This window comes from Squalius cephalus (assembly GCF_949319135.1).
Source record: "Squalius cephalus genome assembly, chromosome: 7".
Lineage (NCBI taxonomy): Eukaryota > Metazoa > Chordata > Actinopteri > Cypriniformes > Leuciscidae > Squalius > Squalius cephalus.
Genome location: NC_137128.1, coordinates 44,239,938 through 44,262,039, shown reverse-complemented (window position 1 = coordinate 44,262,039; position 22,102 = coordinate 44,239,938). Strand labels below are relative to the sequence as shown.

The window sequence follows — 22,102 nt, the reverse complement described above, 5'->3', positions numbered from 1 at the left end:
ACCAGGAATTCCACTGTTAAACATGATTATTTTAAAAATAAGTTGAAATAGTTTGGGCTGACGGCTTCAACAGAAGCAAATACCATCCATTAACAACCTCGCAGATTACAGTATTTCTGTCTTTAAAGATGTATAAGTTATCGTTCAAAATCTATTTCCCTTTGGAGAAAATGAATGGAGGTTTTACTTTCAGAACCCGACTCTTGCACTCTATAGACAATTATACTTTTATGCTTGTCATGGTCGGTTACAAATAAAACTCACAGTACTAACATTAAAGAGATGTATAGTGTGTTGCGCCTGTTTAAGAATACTCTCTTAGCTGAGTGAGTTCAATTAAATACAGGGATGAAAATAAATAAATATCTCTAATAATATACCAGATACGCTGTGAATCCCTAATTATATCCATCTGAACCAAATTGAACACTATTTTATCAATCTGACTTGATGAAACTGTATGTAATTGGTGTGGTTTGTTGAGTTAAACGTAACCTGCGTGTGCACAGGATCATGGGTCTGTACATGTCGGTGGTTCTGGTTATCGGAAAGTTCGTGCGAGAGTTCTTCAGCGGGATCTCGCACACCATCATGTTTGAAGAGCTTCCCAACGTGGACCGAATCCTCAAGCTCTGCACCGACATCTTCCTGGTCCGAGAGACGGGAGAACTGGACCTGGAGGAAGACCTGTACGCCAAACTCATCTTCCTCTACCGCTCTCCAGAAACCATGATCAAGTGGACCAGAGAGAAGAGCGAGTGAGGATGAGCTTCCGAGTAACTGACCGTGAGAAGCAGGAATTACACTTCGGATGGATTGAACCGGAGAACAGTTGTTCTTCATGCTAACTGAGGAAACATTAGCACTCATGATGTGCGGGTTTCACCCACTCGCTAGTGTTTTAAAGGGCTTGACAAGTGATGAACTTCAGGGCTTCCAGGCATGCGCCACTTTGAATACGACTTTGACCTTTGGGAGTGCATGCGACATGAGGGCAGACATAGATGGGAAACACTGAACCTGCTTTAGACTCCGGTCTAGGACAAACCCGGTTTTGCAGGAAGCAGAACCGAAGCCCTATAGGCGGCGCTGTGAATTATGTGACAATCTCTATTTGCCTTATTTCATTTGTACAATCAACTAAACACATCATTATTCACTACCTTTCTCAGGAATACATACGGATCATTTCACGACGACGGGATAGCGACCTTTTTTTTTCTCATGTACAACAAAGTAATGAAGAGGAACGTACACAACAGTGTAATAGCTTTTCTCCTTCGGGACTTTAAGGAGATCATCCATAATTTATGAACACAGATTTGGGACGTTTAGTGTTTAAGGCTTGAGGTATAATGATTTTTTTCATAACTAAAGGGAGATTATCACATTACATTACAATGAATCAGTTTCAGCAACTCTCTGTTTATTGTTTGATTATTGCAACGAATTTTGAATGTTTCTCCATGCATTTCTTTGTTAGTCAAAGTGATTTTATGAATTTTTTACACAGAAATTTGTTCAGAACGAATTTTGAATGTAACTCTGTGTACATTTCTTCATAAATCAAAGTGATTTATGTATTATTTACACAGAAATTTGTTCTGGATAAATTTTGAATGTGTTTTGTGTACATTTCTTCATAAATCCAATTGATTTTATGAATTATTTACACAAATTTGCTCAGAACTAAGTTTCAATGCAATTCTGTGTACATTTCTTTATAAATCCAAGTGATTTTATAAATTATTTACACAGAAATTTGTTCTGAACTAATTTTGAATGCGTTTGTGTACATTTCTTCATAAATCCAAGTGATTTTATGAATTATTTACACATAAAATGTATATACGAATTGTGAATGTATTATATAGTATATACATCCAACTTTTTTTTTTATGATTTACACAGATATTTGTTCAGAAGTTGGCATAAATTCATGGAATATGAGCAAAAATTCATTTCTGTGCAAATTGTTTGCTGTTTAGAAATGTGTTCTGGTCATTGGGTTTCAGTCAGGAAACATGAGCGTTTTACGTTAGTTCTGCTTTTAGTTCAAACATTTGACTTGTGTTGAAAGTGAATCATGAATATTAGTTATTAACAGGTACACTGAATCCTCGAAGGCATGAGAGATTTGCAGATCGCTCCAGTAGACATTACGCTTCGCCAGGCCTGGGAGTTGTGCTCATCAGAAAGTTGTTTGTACATGGGGAATAACTTGACTCACATTTGTACTACGTACTTTGAGCAATACGACAGGCGGGGTGACCGTAAAGGACATGAAATCCATTTTTATTGTACACCTTTGGCAGCCATACTCAGGAAAGAGCTTTCTATGGATCAGGGTCTCATGGATATACCGGTGGAGTCTCCGCTAGGCTGTAGATTTACAATCGGATCACGTTCAAATATGACTATCGACGTGAGCTCCACGCTATGGATCGTGTTGTGGTGATGCTTGAGGAGAATATTGTTTCGAGTCCATCTCTGAACTATGCATTAAAGACATTGTAGCATGAATGAAAAAAATAATGTTTGACATGAAACGCTTTCATTACCTTGTGTGTGCAGAACGTTTACAGCAACATCAAAAAAAGGGGGGAAAAGAAAACTGTAACTGGATGAAACAGGAAATGGGAGTTTATTGACTTCAAATAAAGCACACGATTAAACACAGCTTTCGTTGCCTGTATTTCTCTCTTTTTTTTTTTTTTTTTTCATGTACACTACCATTCAAATATTGGGGTTTGTAAGATTTTTCAACAAAATATGAAGCAGCACAACTGTTTTCAACATTGATAATAATAATAATAAAAGTTGATCTCATCATATTAGAATGATTTCTGAAGGATCATGTGACACTGAAGACTGGAGTAATGATGCTGAAAATTCAGCTTTACATCACAGGAATAAATTACATTTTACATTATATTCAAATACAAAACAGTTATTTTAAACGTTAAGAATATTTCACTGTTTTTACAGATTTTTTATCAAATAAATACAGCCTTGGTTGAGTATGAGACTTCTTTCAAGAATATTTAAAAATCTGACTGACCCCAAACATTTGATATTACTTATACAACTAAACAAATACAATAATTTTAAATGCAATGTAAAACAGGGATTTTGTCAGAGCACTGAAGTCCTTTAACCTTTCACCTCAATTAATGAATCAATATAGCATTGGATTTAATATAAAAGTTTACCGTACACTGCACATGATGATATTGTGCACCAGGAGAGCTGTTTATTGCTGTGTACAATAAATAAAACATGTTCAGAGACAAAGAATATTTTCTAAAAAGTAATAAAAATGTTTCATTGTGGTTTTAGTTTTGGTCAACAATAATAACCATGACTTGGAATTATTCTCTTTCCTAATTTCTCCATAAAGCATGGGTTGTAGATTCACAAGAAAACACCTTTAGCAGTACACAGCCAAACTTTAGCGTATTTTTATTATGTATTTTTTGCATCATTATGTCTGCCAGGTTGTTTATTTGAAAACGCAGCATGACACCTCACTCGACAGCGACAATTTCAACAACACTTAAAATAAGTTACTGTACATAGTGGACAATTACATCATATTTTACAAATTGTATCGATCACTTTGACATCACAGACTGTTCACAAATAAAAATAATTAACAGCTTCTGTACACACGACTACACATTTTTCTTATCAAATTAAAAGAAAACATTTCTAAACGTCTATTGTACAACAATATGATCACACAGATACACCAGTGCTTATTATCTAAGACTGTCTACATTTCTGCACCACTAAGCAGCATCGAAATTATATTTCAATCAGTTCAACTGAGTGGAACACCGGTTCAACCAATGGTGTGAGTTTTGGGGCGGGACTATCTGTTTGATTGACCAATGGAAGACAAGTGTTCGTAACTTGCTTGAAAACACTGCGGTCAATGGAGTGCTGCAAGGATGATGTATTTTTGTAAGCCAAAACACGAAAACAAGCATTTTAGGTTTTCCGGTTAAAGCGGTTATGAATTGAGAAATCAAATTTTCCTTGATCTTTTGACATGTGCAAGAGGTCATTGTACTATAAAACATCCTGTAATATTCTGAACTCAAAACTTATTTATTAGTCCAAAAACAGAAATAAATTAATCCAACTCGTTTGGAATTTTGTCACATTATGACGTCATAGTGCGACGAAAGACCGCCTCTTTACAATCAAATCAGCGCCTACTTCTACATCATTGCACATTTGGCCACGCCCACTGAGATGAGAAGACTAAAATAACATTACCTTCCGAAGGATCCTAATGCTAGGAAAGTGCTTATTTATTTTCAACTATGTGAATGTCTCAGCAGAGCATTATTGGTTTGTTCCGTACATTTCACTGTGGATTCTTTGATAAATCAGTCGCAATTTCGGTGCAGGCTTTGCAAACAGACCTTTATTGCAAGATATGAACCCGACAGTAATGCCACAACATGTAAGTACCCGTGTTAATTCTAATGCCTGATCAGTGATTTCTGATATGTGATGATTCATGTACAGTCAGACGTTCTGTCTCAAAATCATTTATTGCTGTTTATGTATCAGTAAATCAAACCAGTGACTAACTGATCAACTTCACATTGTTTCTCTTAGTAGCATGAAGATAATCTGTTATTTAAATTGTGCTTATATACAGAAAGAGATCAAAGAACGCTCCCTTTATAATCGCTGGAGCTGTCAATCACACAGCGCGAGTTTATCAGTGACTGAGTTCTGGACTCTTGCCAAAACACCCGTTATAATCAATGACGCTGCCTACACATGCTGTCTACATCATGTTTGACCTCTTGGTTATGATGAAAGCATTCGTGAGAGTGTAGAAATCGAGTTGCAATGACGAGATCACTGCATTCATGAGCTCAACAGATACAGTATATCTGTCACCGGCTACAATGCTCATCGCTGCCACCTTTCAGATCTAAATATAATGCTATAATCAGCACTTCACGATTAGTTAATCCTGACAGCTGTAATCGTAAAAACGTAGTAAAAGACATTTTCACAAGTAATTCTTATTTCATATGTAAAGATGTTAGCCAATCACAGAAGTGGGAGTGTCTCACAGACACGCCCCTTAAAACAGTGTTCAAATCAGAGGACTGAAATCATGGCCTTATATTTCTAAATTATTATTTGTGATGTAAAAATCATAGTAACATAAGTGCACCTTAGGAAACAAAATAATAAAAAGAAATGCAATTCATGACCCCTTTAGATGCCTGAAATAAGGTCTGTGGTGAACAAGATATTTTCACATTTTATTCTAAGACATAAAACACATCAGTAATACCCTCTTGTGATCTTGCTAACAAGTGTCTCAGTGAGACTAGTGAGGTTGTTGGGGACATTAAACATCATCACCGGCGTACACTCATCTACTATTAGTCACTGTCACAGCCTCAGTGTGTTTATAATCGCACTCTTGCACATTATCCAAACTCATGCTTTCAGGGCAAATGCTTTTAAATAAAAACCGATGCTTGTCAGAAGCTTAGTGATGGTGACGCTGAAGTCATGTGACTGTGGCGTGGTTCATTTAGCTTTTTACTTCTGGTGATTGTATTTAGGCTTCAAAATCCATAAAAGTTTATCATTTATGAAAATTATCATGAAAAATCCTTTTAGGTTTTTGTCGAGCTCCAATGTCGAGTTAGTTGACGAGCTAACTCCAAAAATTCATCAGCACTGCATCACTCTATTCAGAATTAAATATGTTGAACCGATGTCCACACTCACAGCCTGTGCTTGTAAGCTTTTCTGCGTGTCTGATGTGTAAACGCACAGAAAACCGGACCCTCCCACAGGAAGAGAATTCCTAAGGAATGACTCCACTTTACACAAAGGGAGGAAACACTAAGATACTCGTTAACTCTCTCACACACACACACACACACAGAGATAGTCGGGCTGTTCCCTCAGTTAACACAAACCTCCCTCGTAATCGTCGTCTTGCTCCGCTGGTCCAGCACTGCCCCCTTGAGGAGCAGCAGGAGATTTCTTTTTCTTCCCGCTGACTCCACCCGGCACCTTCAGAGAGATGGCCAGCTTGGCATACTGCATGAACACAGCCCAGGAAAGAGGATTTATTAGCACTGGACTCATGTGTCAGACGGGCTGATTATTTCATTTTTGAGATTTTTTTGGAACAACAGTAAATCCCATCTGAAAGTTTTGGTTCATCAACAACTGTTCAAATGTTTGGGGTCAGTAAAATAATTATTTTAAAGAAATGAATACTTTTATTGAGCAAGGATGCATTAAATTGATCAAAAATACATTAAATTGATAAAAATTACAAAGACAACAACTGTTCAAATGTTTGGGGTCAGAAAAATATTTTTTTAAAGAAATTAATACTTTTATTGAGCAAGGATGCATTAAATTGATCAAAAATGCATTACATTGATAAGACATTTATAATGTTACAAAATATTCATATTTCAAATAAATGAAATGTAATGGCTGCTGAAAATTCAGATTTGCATCAGAGGAATAAATTACATTGTAAAATGACTATAATACAATATAAATTCTATATTTTATCCTATAATTCTATTTTAATAATATTTCACAATACTACTGATTTTACTGTATTTTTGATCAAATAAATCCAGCAAGCATTAGATACGATTTCTAAACTTAAAAAAGTTCATGTGAATTATATATATTAATATATTATTTTTATTCATTTATATTTGAATTGTAATATTGTTTAAGTAGAATATATTTCATTGTTATTTTAACAATGGTTTTCACAAATACCGAGTGTGATGTTTTGGTTTGTGTTTGGTGTTCAGACTCACATCATTGTCCATGTACTTGAGTAAAGGTGAGTTGCAGACGCGTGACACCTCGTCCTCGTCCTGCTCGTCATACGCCGCCAGTAACGTCTCCATAGACACGCAGTCCTCGCTCACACTGAACCCTGGGAGACTGAAGCGAGGGAACAACTCAACATTTCACACTGATCATAGATAATGCAGTGGATGTGCGGGACGGTGTCACTCGTTTGTACCTGTAACTTTCTCTGACACACTTGTCTGCAGCAACAAAGTCAACTCGGTGAAGATGGACCAGCACTTGAGCGATGGTTTTCTGCAGATAAGAACAACTATATCAAACATCTATTCAAACTACTGCAACATTAGGACACAAATGCAAACGTTCATGATAAAAGTTGAATTTCTCAATGGGAAAAAGTTTGTCAAATTAGACAGATGCCAACATGGACTGGTGTGTGAGATGACCTCGTCCTGAAGCACTATGACTAGAACACGAGATCAGTTTCGGGTGAATGTGAGTATTTGCACCTTAAAGCAGGTGGGGTAGTTCTCAATTTCCTTGTACATGTTCTTCTCTTTTTGGAGGGACACAGCGGCCTCGTCCAACCTGAGGACAATAAAACACAAACTCACTAAAGGACACGGCACACATTGGGTCTTTCGTGTACCATGAACAGCTAGAACTGAACATACAGAATACCAATATGGCAGTGCGGTGGCTTCTCTTTTGACATCATGAGCAATCCAGTTCTATAGATCAGTGCTAATGATAATTCAATGGGCCGTCGTCAATTATTCCTTACATAAAAACTTTAATTTAAGTCCTAGGGCCCTATCTTACAACCAGCGCAATGCAGCACCAAGCACGACGCAAGTGTTTTGCTAGTTTCAGCCCGACGCAATTATCATTTTCACGTCCTGCGCCACATTGTTTAAATAGCAAATGTATTTGTGCGCCCATGGGTGTGCTGGTCTGAAAACGAGGTGTGTTCTGGCACATTGTTGGCGCGTTGCTATTTTGAGGCAACAGAAATAGACTGAGCCATTGACCAACTGAACCCTGCTCTAAAGTCAATGGCGCAATATTTTTTTTTGTTATTTAAAGAGCGCGTTATTAATGTGCGCCTATAGGCGGGTCCACAACGCGCATACACTCTGCTTATTAAACACACAGGGACGCACAGAAGCACACAAATATCCCAAATATTTAAAATAAAAGTATTACAATGTTTTATTGTGTACATAAAGATATGGTGGAATCCGGCTTGTCCCGTAGATGTTCTGCTCGCGCACGAGCAGATCCGTTTGCGCTCTGGAGACGCGTTCGGTCTTTCCACTATCAAATTCCGTCATGTAAATAGCGAATCCCCCATGGCGCGAGCGCAACTGGCATTTAAAGGGAATGGGAGATGAGACTCTGATTGGTTTAACGCACATAAATCCCAAAACACACCCATTACTCATTAAGAGAATAGGGACAACACTTTTAGACCATGCGCCGGGAGCGCCGACCATTTTTCCCGTCGTTAAACTAGCAAAAGTGGATTCGGACTCGCCCTAAGTGCACTTGGCCCCTGCGCTTCAGACCATGTGCTTAGATCGTTAAAATAGGGCCTTATGTCTCACACAAAGTTTTCGCATGACTTCAGATGACTTGTGATATAGCACTTAATTCATCCAGACTTTTATTAGATTTTTTGTTCTTTTCACAGATGCACAACTCACTATATTCTTTCATTAAATGCACAAGTTCAAAAATTTCAAAGTCACACAGGTTTGAAAGGTGAGGAAATTATGTAATAAGCAACACTCCAGGCCATGCATCACAGTGATTTTACCACGGTAATTGGTGTTATTATACATGACTTGGACTATTAATGCTTAAAGGGATACTTCACCGATTAGCATTAAGCTTTGTATCAGTAGAAACCCGGTAGTATTCTGGAGTGACCGTGCTTCCCTCCCTCATGTCCCCCTGAGACGAGAGATTTCTGTATTGTGTGTCTGGAAAAAAACCTCAGATGACGCAAAAATCGTCATTTATCGTCATCAGAGGCTCTTTTGTCCAGAGGCGAGAGACTCCAGCCAGTAGGAGGAGCTCGTCCCGCATGTGTTCAACCCGCCCATAGGGGGATCTCACGATAAAACGCCGTCTTTTCAGTTTCCAGTCGACTAGTAGCCTAGCTGTATCATTTCTCCCGATACTGCCCTCTGTAACCGGTAGGCGTGGCTTGGGAGTGTCCTCGTAGGGCAGCGAAGCAAGTGCATTCTGGGAGTTGTAGTCTTTCATCCACATGAGCCAAAAATACATTTTCTGGCTTTTCTCAGTCTAGAAGGCACCAACTTCTAAAATAATTTCACATTTCTACTACATAAATGACCCAATTTAAATACACATTCATCTTTTCAGAGGTGAAATATCCCTTTAAAGGGCATTTAACCTTTCCTTTAGTGTGTAATATGTACAGTATGAGAAAAACACGAACTTTAGAGCATGTAAATATATTCTAGCAGACCCTAAAACTAAAACTTGTAAATGAGAATATGCTTTAGGACGCACCTGCGCAGTCTCACCAGAAGTCTGGAGGATTTACCCAGAAGCTCTGCGGCCTGTCTGAGACGATCTTCATTCTGAACACATCACGGGTTAAGCGTGAATATCCACAAATAATAGATTTCTGAAAGGATTGATTTATGTCACAGTGCTAAACATATCAATGCGTTTCCTCACCTCAAACACAGATGCGGCCTTCTGGTACAAGTCCACAGCTTTCTCCAGATCAATGGGTTCAATGAGTCTGAAGAAGAGGACGTGCTAGTTAACACTGGTAATGATGAGAGAACTCACACATGCATACAGTTGCTCACACACTTCAGAGAATGCAAAGAAAGTACACAACCTCTCGGGTCAGAAATGAACTTTCCCAGCTAATAGGAAGGTTCTCTCAAAGTCATGAACTAAGATTATTCCAGAAACGTTAATAGAATGTTTGTTCAACGTTATCTGGTCTTTAATGTTTTCAGCACAAAAATATTTTTTCTATATCGTTCATGAAACATTTTTTTTTCTGAAACGTTGGATGGTCATCTAACATTTTTAAATGTTACTACTACTAGAGAACATTTCAAAGTAACAATCCCATAATGTTTGCAAAATTAATAATCCTCTCAATGTTCATATAACCACAAAAAAAAAAAGGTTGTGAAACATTTAATGAACTACACCGTTTTGAACGTTCAGAGAACATTCAGAAATAACATTTTCATAACTTAATGGGAACGTTAGCAAACTGTTTTTAGAACATTTTTTTGTTAGCTGGTAAGAGGCAACATTTGCCCACTGGAAGTTTTCACCTTTGCAAAGGACATTTTTATAATTATCTTAGTTAAATATAGATACACTAAATATATCTGTGTTGTTGTTTTAAGTCAGATATTTAAATTTAATCAATTAATTCAAACAATCAGAATACTATAGTCTGTTAGCACTAAGATTTGATCAACATCAGAAGCTGATCTTGTAATAATGTTGATTAACAGAATACATTACAAGCGTTTTTGTGTGTGAAGAAACGGCATATTCGTTTAGTCTACAGACGCAAAACAAGCAGAGAAGCGTTTAATAGTTTTGTTTACACATTAGAAAATCAAGACTTTATTTATTTCGCTATTTTATTAGGATTTATTGGATTCTGATTCGCTGTCATTGTCATTTTATTGTTCATCAGCTGTAAAAAAAGAAAAAAAAAAAAAGAAAAAAAGTCGTTCTAAAAAGTGATTGAAATGATATTGTTTCTCTGTGCTGTTATCGTTACAGTTGTAGTGCGGACTATTCTTTTATATTTAGAACTATATCTTTATTGTTATAGTTATCATCCTTGGTGTGACCAGGCCTGTACTTTTAAAATAAGGTGGAAATAAAAATAAAAATATATGTAATAATTTCCGTGGTTCTAGTCTTTGCACCTGTTTAAATCAGGTCTCCTCTGATGGATTAGAATTGGCTAGACAGCACTGTCACAAAACACTAGGCTCCTAGAAATGCGGCCCTCAGTCTGTGGTCCTGAAACTGCAAGCCTCCAATATTGCAAGATCATATTATAGGTTAATTTCCGCCCCTGGTTTTGATCAGTCATCGGTGTGTATACTCACTTCCCAGCCCTGTCCAAGGCCATCCCAGCAGTGCCAGAGGTCCCGTTCTCCATGTACATGATGCTGGCCTTCTCTATCAGCTGGATGGCTTCAGGCATCTTCTTCATCTCCTGCAGGAGTGCAAGAGTCATTCAGGCTCGTCTCAAACCTACAGGCCATCCACAACACTCACTGTACGGACGACTCACCTTGAACATCATGCCGGCTTGTTCATACGCTCTGAGGAGAAGAGAAGCGTGTTTGATCATCGACGGCAATAAGGTGAGTATTGTACAGAGAGTTAATCATGCATACTGTAAGTAGTCAGTTATAGATAGGTAATATGTTGTTAACTATGACATTAGTAAACTAAATTAGTTTTGCATAGATAGGTAAACTCTAGATTTAGAGTTATTTGAATTATAAGCATTTACTTACTTTGCTGCATGGAAGAGTCTGTGAGTTTTCGTTAAGTAAATATAAGTACCGAATGAGAGAATAAAACCAAAGCTTAAAAATGACTACATACATACACAACTGTTCAACACATTTACGGTCGGGAAGATTTATTAATGTTTTAGAAAGTCTCTTCTGCTCATCAAGGCTGCATTTATTTGATAAAAAATACAGAAAAACAGTAATATTGTGAAATATTATTACAATTTAAAATAACTGTTTTCTGTCGTTATATATTTTAAAATATTATTTACTCCTATGATGCAAAGCTGAATTTTCAGCATCATTGCTCCAGTCTTCAGTGTCACATGATCCTTCAGAAATCATTCTAATATGATGATTTGCTGCTCAAGAAACATTTATGATGATTATCAATGTTGAAAACAGTTGTGCTGCTTCATATTTTTGAGGAAACCCTGATACATTTTATTTATCAGGATTCTTTGATAAATAGAAAGCTCAAAAGAACAGCATTCATTTTAAATTTCTTTTGAACTGTAGCGTACATACAGTCCCTGCATATATATGTATATACACACACTCATCTAAAGGATTATTAGGAACACCTGTTCAATTTCTCATTAATGCAATTATCTAATCAACCAATCACATGGCAGTTGCTTCAATGCATTTAGGGGTGTGGTCCTGGTCAAGACAATCTCCTGAACTCCAAACTGAATGTCAGAATGGGAAAGAAAGGTGATTTAAGCAATTTTGAGCGTGGCATGGTTGTTGGTGCCAGACGGGCCGGTCTGAGTATTTCACAATCTGCTCAGTTACTGGGATTTTCACGCACAACCATTTCTAGGGTTTACAAAGAATGGTGTGAAAAGGGAAAAACATCCAGTATGCGGCAGTCCTGTGGGCGAAAATGCCTTGTTGATGCTAGAGGTCAGAGGAGAATGGGCCGACTGATTCAAGCTGATAGAAGAGCAACTTTGACTGAAATAACCACTCGTTACAATCAAGGTATGCAGCAAAGCATTTGTGAAGCCACAACACGCACAACCTTGAGGCGGATGGGCTACAACAGCAGAAGACCCCACCAGGTACCACTCATCTCCACTACAAATAGGAAAAAGAGGCTACAATTTGCACGAGCTCACCAAAATTGGACAGTTGAAGACTGGAAAAATGTTGCCTGGTCTGATGAGTCTCGATTTCTGTTGAGACATTCAGATGGTAGAGTCAGAATTTGGCGTAAACAGAATGAGAACTTGGATCCATCATGCCTTGTTACCACTGTGCAGGCTGGTGGTGGTGGTGTAATGGTGTGGGGGATGTTTTCTTGGCACACTTTAGGCCCCTTAGTGCCAATTGGGCATCGTTTAAATGCCACGGCCTACCTGAGCATTGTTTCTGACCATGTCCATCCCTTTATGACCACCATGTACCCATCCTCTGATGGCTACTTCCAGCAGGATAATGCACCATGTCACAAAGCTCGAATCATTTCAAATTAGTTTCTTGAACATGACAATGAGTTCACTGTACTAAAATGGCCCCCACAGTCACCAGATCTCAACCCAATAGAGCATCTTTGGGATGTGGTGGAACAGGAGCTTCGTGCCCTGGATGTGCATCCCACAAATCTCCATCAACTGCAAGATGCTATCCTATCAATATGGGCCAACATTTCTAAAGAATGCTTTCAGCACCTTGTTGAATCAATGCCATGTAGAATTAAGGCAGTTCTGAAGGCGAAAGGGGGTCAAACACAGTATTAGTATGGTGTTCCTAATAATCCTTTAGGTGAGTGTGTGTATATATATGTGTGTGTGTGTGTGTGTGTGTGTGTGTGTGTGTGTCACGGTTCATGAATCGGCTGTCTCATGCTGATGTGTCTGTGTGAATGTAATTGTGTGGGTGTGGTTACTCGTTGTGTTGATTAGTGTCTCCAGCTGTCATCAATCTCAGTTCCCTTTATATGCCCAGTAATTTCCCTCTCATGTTGTCAGATCGTTGTGGTTGTTCCTCGGTGTGTGTCCTGTTCCTGTGCCTCGTCTGCTAAGATTCTTCGTTCTGGATTTCGTCAGTTCTTCGTGTCGTTTGATGTTCCACGGTTCCTGGTTGTCTTCACTCGAGCACGCAGTTCACCGCACCACCACCGGATCGCCATCTCGTCCCTGCTTCATCACCACCTGAGTGTTTGTCCCCGGCCTGTGTCTTTTTCTGACCATCTTAATAAACTGAGTTTTACTTGCAATTTGCATCCTCCTGTTATTTCATCACAGAACGATCTGACCAGATCATGGATGCAGCAAGCCCGTCCCAGATCAACGATTTCATCGCTCACAGTATCTCACGTATGGACCAGCAAGAGGAGAGCATCTCGGGCACAGGTCGGGCGGTGCAAGCACTCGTGAAGCAGGTGTCCGAGCTCACCCAACAGGTACAACTTCTACGGACTCCCACTGCGCCCCCCACGCCGTCCGTTCCCCCACCACCAGCGCCTGCTGCAGCAGACAGCCCAGAGCCACGCCTACCCACACCCGAGGGTTATTCCGGCGAGCCGGAATTTTGCAGAGCGTTCCTCACGAGATGTTCCATGCATTTCGCTCTACAGCCACGCACGTTCCGGAGCGAACAGGCTAAGGTGGCATTTGTGTTGACCCTGCTGTCAGGGAGAGCAGCGCTTTGGGGAACGGCGGTGTGGGAGAACGGAGACAACTGCTGCACCTCGTTCCTGGCACTCTCCGAGGAGATGAGGAGAGTATTCGATCGTGCAGTGGCGGGTAAGGAGGCGGCCAGATTACTCGCCGAACTGCGACAGGGAGAAGGCTCGGTGGCGGACTTTTCTATCCGGTTCCGCACCCTGGCCGCAGAGTGCCGTTGGAACGAGGAGGCGCAGTGGGATATGTTCCTGCATGGGCTGGCTGACTGCGTTCAACAGGAGATTTATGCCCTGGACTTACCCGAGACCCTCAATGGATTGGTGGAACTGGCTTTAAGAGTTGACGCTCGTCTGAATCGTGTGACCAGATTAACGCGTACCAGTCGCCCACAGCCCAGCACGGAGGACCATCAACCCGGCGGCGCGAGCGCGGTCAGCCCCACATTCGACCATGAGCCCATGCAGGTGGGGAGAGCTCGGCTTTCCCGGGAGGAGAGGGAAAGGCGGAGATCCCAAGGACTCTGTCTTTACTGTGGCCGGGCGGGCCATTACATCCATGCCTGCCCGGTAAAAGGGCAAGCCCGATAGTAAGTATGAGGCTACTATCGGGTGGGATCTCCGCCGAGAAGACCTCATCACCATCATCGACCCTCCTCCCGGTAAGACTGAGATGGCGAACATCGACGCACAGCACCAGCGCACTACTGGATTCGGGAGCAGAGGGTAATTTCATGGACTTTAAACTTGCACTGAAGCTTCAGATTCCCATCACTCCTCTCTCACGTCACATTACTGTCAACGCACTCAATGGTCAAGAACTCCCCCGGATTACTCATTCTACTGAAAACATCACCCTCATCACTTCGGGCAATCATACGGAACTCATTTCATTTCACCTCATGGACTCACCACTTGCACCAGTGGTTTTGGGACACCCGTGGCTGTCCAAACACAATCCCCGTGTCGACTGGAGCACTAACACTGTTTCCACTTGGAGTAACCACTGTCATGAGTCTTGTTTACTGTCTGCCTGTCCTTCTGTGTCTGGTTCTGTGTTTCAGAGTGAGGCAGCGGATTTGTCAAACGTGCCCGCGGAGTACCTCGACCTGAAGGAGGTGTTCAGTAAGTCTCGTGCTGCTTCTCTTCCTCCGCATCGTTCCTATGACTGTGCGATAGATCTACTGCCAGGTAAATCTCCGCCTAAGGGCAAACTTTACTCTCTTTCTGTTCCCGAGAGGGAGGCCATGGAGAAATATATTTCTGATTCTCTAGCCTCTGGGTTCATCCAACCTTCCTCTTCTCCTGCGGGGGCGGGGTTCTTTTTCGTTGGGAAGAAGGATGGTTCTCTGCGACCTTGCATTGATTACCGAGAGCTGAACAACATCACGGTAAAGAATTCTTATCCTTTGCCGTTGATGTCTTCAGCTTTTGAGAGGTTGCAGGGAGCATCTATTTTCACGAAACTGGACTTACGTAATGCATATCATTTGGTTCGCATCAGGAAGGGGGATGAATGGAAAACCGCTTTTAATACCCCTAGAGGACACTTTGAATATTTGGTTATGCCTTTCGGGCTTTCCAACAGTCCAGCGGTTTTCCAGGCACTCGTTAATGACGTGTTGAGAGACATGGTTGATCGGTTCATATATGTTTACCTGGATGACATATTGATTTTTTCTTCGTCTCTCCAGGAACACGTTCAACACGTCAGACGAGTGCTCCAGAGATTGTTAGAGAATGGGCTTTTTGTCAAGGCGGAGAAATGCGCGTTTCATGCACAGTCTGTTCCCTTCCTAGGGTACATCATCTCTTCTGAGGGAGTGCGCATGGATCCTGACAAGGTTAAGGCTGTGGTAGATTGGCCAAGTCCAGATTCCCGTAAGGCCCTACAGCGGTTTCTGGGATTCGCCAATTTTTACCGGCGTTTTATTCGCAATTTCAGCCAACTAGTCGCACCTCTGACCGCCTTGACCTCCCCCCGAACGACGTTCAGGTGGTCGAACACTGCCGAGGCAGTGTTCACCAAACTTAAGAGTCGCTTCGTTTCGGCTCCCATTCTTGTCACCCCTGATCCCACACGTCAGTTCGTGGTGGAGGTCGACGCGTCAGAGGTGGGAGTAGGAGCAGTTCTTTCACAACGCGCTTCCTCAGACGACAAGATGCATCCCTGCGCGTTTTTTTCTCATCGACTGTCGCCTGCCGAACGTAATTATGACATTGGTAACAGAGAGTTGTTGGCGGTCAAGTTAGCGTTGGAGGAGTGGCGTCATTGGTTAGAGGGTTCGGGGGTACCCTTTATCGTTTGGACCGATCATAAGAATCTTGAATACATCAGATCTGCTAAAAGACTCAACTCCAGGCAGGCTCGGTGGGCTCTTTTTTTCGGACGTTTTGATTTTGTTCTCTCGTACCGCCCGGGTTCCAAAAACATCAAACCCGATTCTTTATCTCGTATTTTTGATCCTTCCGAACGCCCGGTGACTCCCGAGTGTATTTTACCTGAGAAGATTGTCGTCTCCACTCTAGTATGGGAGGTCGAATCGAGGGTCAAGACAGCCCTAGAAGGGGTAACGCCTCCGCCTGGTTGCCCACCGGGTCGTTTGTTTGTTCCGGAGGGGTTACGGTCCGACGTTATTCGATGGGGTCATTGCTCCAACGTGGCTTGTCATCCAGGAGTGACGCGAACCAGTTTTTTAGTTAAACAACGATTCTGGTGGCCATTAATGGCTCGCGACATTCACGATTTTGTATTGGCTTGTTCAGTCTGTGCCACTGGTAAGACATCTAACCAACCCCCAGATGGGCTACTTCGACCTCTGTCTGTCCCTTCAAGACCCTGGTCCCATATCGCTCTAGATTTTGTCACCGCCCTCCCGCCCTCCAAGGGCATGACGGTTGTTTTAACCGTAGTGGACCGGTTCTCGAAGGCGGCACATTTCATCCCCTTGCCCAAATTACCTTCAGCCAAGGAGACAGCGGTCACAGTCATAGATCACGTCTTTCGGTTACATGGCCTCCCGATGGACGTGGTCTCTGACAGAGGTTCCCAATTCGTATCCAAATTTTGGCGAGAATTTTGTAAGTTACTGGGGGCCACGGTCAGTCTGTCCTCGGGCTATCACCCCCAGAGCAATGGTCAGTCTGAACGAGCCAACCAGGACCTCGAGAGAATGTTGCGATGTTTGGTTGCCAAGAATCCGTCGTCCTGGAGCCAACAGCTTTCTATGGTGGAGTACGCCCACAATTCGTTACCAGTGTCATCCACGGGCCTCTCGCCTTTTAAGTGTAGTTTAGGTTACCAGCCACCAATTTTTCCTAGTCTGGAATCCGAGGTCGCGGTCCCCTCCGCTCACGCATTCGTCCAGAGGTGTCGCCATACTTGGACTAGAGCCCGTGAGACTCTACTCCAAGCAGGGGGGCGCATGAAGGCCAAGGCCGATCGCCACCGGTCAAAGCCTCCCGTTTACGTCGTGGGTCAAAAAGTGTGGCTTTCTACAAAGAATATTCCGCTCCGCTCCGTGTCTAACAAGTTAGCTCCCAAATTCATTGGCCCGTTTCCTGTCACCAAAATTATTAGTCCGGTGACAGTCCGACTCAAACTCCCTCCTGCGTACAGGAGAATTCATCCCGCCTTCCATGTATCCAAAATCAAGCCTGTGTTTTATTCTCACTTTAATCCGCCTGCCCCGGTTCCCCCCCCGCCGCGACTCGTAGATGGGGAACCAACTTATTCGGTACATCGCATTCTGGACTCGAGACGGAGGGGACGCGGATTTCAGTACTTGGTGGACTGGGAGGGTTACGGTCCGGAGGAGAGAAGTTGGGTACCTGCTAGAGACATTCTGGATCACTCCCTTATCGATGATTACAATCGACAGGTAAGGGTGTCTGGGAACGCCAGGCGGCGTTCCTAGGAGAGGGGGTACTGTCACGGTTCATGAATCGGCTGTCTCATGCTGATGTGTCTGTGTGAATGTAATTGTGTGGGTGTGGTTACTCGTTGTGTTGATTAGTGTCTCCAGCTGTCATCAATCTCAGTTCCCTTTATATGCCCAGTAATTTCCCTCTCATGTTGTCAGATCGTTGTGGTTGTTCCTCGGTGTGTGTCCTGTTCCTGTGCCTCGTCTGCTAAGATTCTTCGTTCTGGATTTCGTCAGTTCTTCGTGTCGTTTGATGTTCCACGGTTCCTGGTTGTCTTCACTCGAGCACGCAGTTCACCGCACCACCACCGGATCGCCATCTCGTCCCTGCTTCATCACCACCTGAGTGTTTGTCCCCGGCCTGTGTCTTTTTCTGACCATCTTAATAAACTGAGTTTTACTTGCAATTTGCATCCTCCTGTTATTTCATCACAGTGTGTGTGTGTGTGTGTATATATATATACACTATTGACATTAGAATTGACATTAGGGTGATTAAATGATATAGTGCAGCATCGTCGTCTCAGCAGAAACATCTGACTTTAGAGATACAGTAAAATCCTGCTGTACTGCACAATATTTAGTCTTTTTTGGTGGATTATCTTTGCAGTTGTGATTTCTTCATCTTCTTTTTCACAGTGTTCTGATGTGCAGAAGGATACGTTTTGTTCTCTGTGTGGTACTCGGCCTCTTTCAGGTACGCATCCTTCGCTTGTTCAAACTGCTTCGCATTTTTGAAAGCCACAGCTAATAGAAGACAAACAGACATTGGTAAAAGTTATAATCGTGATGGCCATTAAATGTCAGATCAATAATATCAGTGCAAGACTTTCACTTATTTAAGGTTTATGTCACCTGCTTTTGCCATCTCTGAAGCTGCTTCATCATAATCAGGTTTCCACTTGGTCATGCTGGTCTTTAAGCTGCAAAAACACCATCATGGCATGAAGGAAGTCTGCTTGAATGCACTGAATGTGCACTTGTAGTGGATTTCAAATCTTAAAAGTATATTTTTAAAAGCTGTACTTGCAGATAACACAATAATAATTAAATAAAATGGCACTTATTGTGTACTTAAAGAGAGCACACTTTCAAGTGCACTTTTAAAAAGCGCACTTTGTAATAATGTCAAATTAAAAGTTTGGTCAAACTTTATATTAGGGTCCAATTCTCACTATTAACTGTGACTTTTGCCTCAATAAACTCCTATTTACTGCTTATTAATAGTTAATAAGGTAGTTGTTGAGTTTAGGTATTGGGAGGATTAAGGATGTAGAATATGATCATGCAGAATAAGGCATTAATATGTGCTTTATAAGTACTAATAAACAGCCAATATCCAAGTAATATGCATGCTAATAAGCAACTAGTTTATAGTGAGAATTGGACCCTGAACTAAAGTGCTACCAAAAGTTTTACTTTAAAGTACATTTTAAATCATTCATTATGTTTGCTGAATTGTACTTTCACACGGTAACAGATATTACAAAAAATGTGCCATAATATAATATAATGCACATAATTGAACACTAGATTTTGAACTAGGTGTAATGTATTTTTACAAAAAAATATGCCATAATATATTATAATGCACATCATTTAAAACTAGTTTTTGAACTATACAGATATTACAAAAATGTGCCATAATATAGTATAATGCACATAACTGAACACTAGATTTTGAACTAGGTGTAATGGATTTTTACAAAAAATATGCCATAATATATTATAATGCACATTATTTAACTCTAGTTTTTGAACTGGTTGTAACACATATTACAAAAATGTCCCATAATATAGTATAATGCACAAAATTGAACACTAGATTTGGAACTAGGTGTAACAGATTTTTACAAAAAAAATATGCCATAATATATTATAATGCACATCATTTAAAACTAGTTTTTGAACTATACAGATATTACAAAAATGTGCCATAATATAATATAATGCACATCATTTAACTAGTTTTTGAACTATACAGATAGGCTATTACAAAAATGTGCCATTATATAATTTAATGCACATAATTTAACCAGTTTTTGAACTAGTTGTTTTTGAACAGATATTACAAAGATGTGCCATAATATAATTAATGCATATAATTTAACATTTAGTTTATGAAAACAACCTGTTTGTTCACACATTTGTGTGATAGGAATTTGACTCGAAATCTACTGCGATGAAGAGTATGTGACAACTTGCCCCCGTGTCTCCTGCATGATGTGCACGTAAACATCACCAGTAGTGTTTCGGACCCCTCATACATAATAATGAGGAACATTTGGACGAATGCAGGCATCTGTCGTCAAGGTAACCTCCAGCACTGATTACGCAATGAGTCTCGCGGTGTAACAACACTCATCCTTCAGCATCTCATGGAGCGATCTGGACCTGATTTCACCGTTACATTAGTTCAACCCAAACGCATGCGTTATCTAGCAGCAGAATTAGGCTATAGACAGTGTCCCTGTCCGCGACAGCAGGCCGAGATCTCTGACCTGTCCTGTCCGCTCAGGCTGTGTCTACATGAGAAGAATCTCACAAATCTCACCATTTCTCGGCTTTGGCGATGTGCTCGTGCGCCTCGTTGATCTTCTGTGCGGCCATGGCTCAGTGTTTCACGGAAGAGGAGCAAACACACACACACAGACACACACACTGACCGGCTGCTCAGGAGGAGGAGGATGACGATGATGATGATGGACCGTTACGTAGATTATCCAGATTTTCTTCAGAGCTCATCCGCGTCACGGTGTTTTTCTACGGGAGCCCGAGTGGGATGCTGCAATCCACCCTTCAACATCTGCGATTTACAATTGCCTTATTTTTATTATGTGTATATTAATTTATAAATAAATAGAATCTAGTTATTTATTAATGTGTTTACTAATAGAATATATTTGTTGTTTTTATAATTATATAGAATAATAAGCCTATATTGTTTGCCTTATTTTTTATTGTTCATAAAAAAAAGTTGTATAAGTAAAATATATTTATTATTTATTTATGAATGTGTTTACGAATAAAATATATTTGTTGTTTTTAAAATTATATAGAATAACATATTGTTTGCCTTTATTATTATTCATGTACTAATTTATGTATAAGTAGAATTCTTTTATTTGTTTGTTTATGGATAGAATATATTTGCTATTTTTATAATTATACAGAATAAGATATTGTTTGCCTTATTTTTATTTTTCATATATTAATATATGTATAAGTATAATTTATTTATTATTATTATTATTAATGTGATTACAGATATAATATATTTGTTTTTTATCATTTTATACTTTAGAATAATACATTATTTTACCTTATTTTTTAATACTTACATCTTAATTTATGTGTACGTGTTATTTATTTACTCAGAATATATAATTTGTATGGTTATATAGAATATATATAATATATTTGTAAATGTATTTATAGATACATTTTTTATATTTGCAATTTATTTAAGAATCTTATTTGCAACATTCACAAAAAAAATGTATCAATTAAAATCATACTCATAGTTTTCTATATTACATGTGCGATATTTAGATTGTATTAGTAAAAACACATTTTTTTTTACTGTCAAAGAATAAAGAAAAGGTCGGTGTATAACTGGTATCATAATATTTAGATTATCGGGAGAAAACGTCTGATCCTGGTTTCTCCCAAGGTTTTTTTTTTATTTTTTATTTTTTATTTTTTTTTAAAGTTTGTTTTTGACTCTTAAAAGAGTTTTGGTTCCTTGCCACTGGCTTGCTTAGTTAGGGACATTTAGGCCTAATATTCAACAATATTATTGATCTCCTGCATTGACGCCATTACATGAGAACTGAACTGAGCTGGACGATGACATCATTGTTTTCTCCAGAACAGCTATATATATATATATATATATATATATATATATATATATATATGAACTAATAATTATATAATGAACTAAATTAATAACATTTTTACAAAAAAAAAAAAAAAAATGAACCATCACTGAATTTACATAAGCTGGACTATGACACTATTTTCTTCTAGATCTGCTGTACAGAAACAAACTTTGTTGCATTATTTTCCTGTTATCACTGTAAAGTTGCTTTGAAACTATCTGTATTGTAAAAATTGCTATATAAATAAAGGTGACTTGACTTGACATAATAAAAAAA

At 39.9% G+C, this 22,102-nt stretch overlaps 2 protein-coding genes across 2 annotated transcripts in view; one reads left to right on the top strand and one right to left on the bottom strand.

Annotated features, from left to right (window-relative positions):
- The window catches only part of piezo2b (piezo-type mechanosensitive ion channel component 2b), a 106,542-nt gene extending 101,227 nt beyond the window's left edge, over window positions 1-5,315 (top strand). Inside the window, exon 54 of the mRNA XM_079876648.1 lies at window positions 510-5,315. Coding sequence (XP_079732774.1) covers window positions 510-762 — 253 coding nt within the window. The 3' untranslated portion in view covers window positions 763-5,315. The remainder of the gene's footprint in view (window positions 1-509) is intronic.
- napgb (N-ethylmaleimide-sensitive factor attachment protein, gamma b) lies at window positions 1,556-20,875 on the bottom strand. The gene is made up of 12 exons (XM_079876650.1): window positions 20,497-20,875; window positions 18,798-18,865; window positions 18,605-18,689; window positions 11,391-11,408; window positions 11,162-11,192; window positions 10,974-11,083; window positions 9,553-9,619; window positions 9,382-9,452; window positions 7,350-7,428; window positions 7,055-7,134; window positions 6,843-6,972; window positions 1,556-6,093 (listed from the first exon to the last, which is right to left on the bottom strand). Exons 1-12 carry the CDS (start codon window positions 20,550-20,552, stop codon window positions 5,959-5,961), a joined length of 930 nt encoding a protein of 309 aa, XP_079732776.1. The 5' UTR covers window positions 20,553-20,875; the 3' UTR covers window positions 1,556-5,958.
- Between the last annotated feature and the right edge of the window lie 1,227 nt (window positions 20,876-22,102).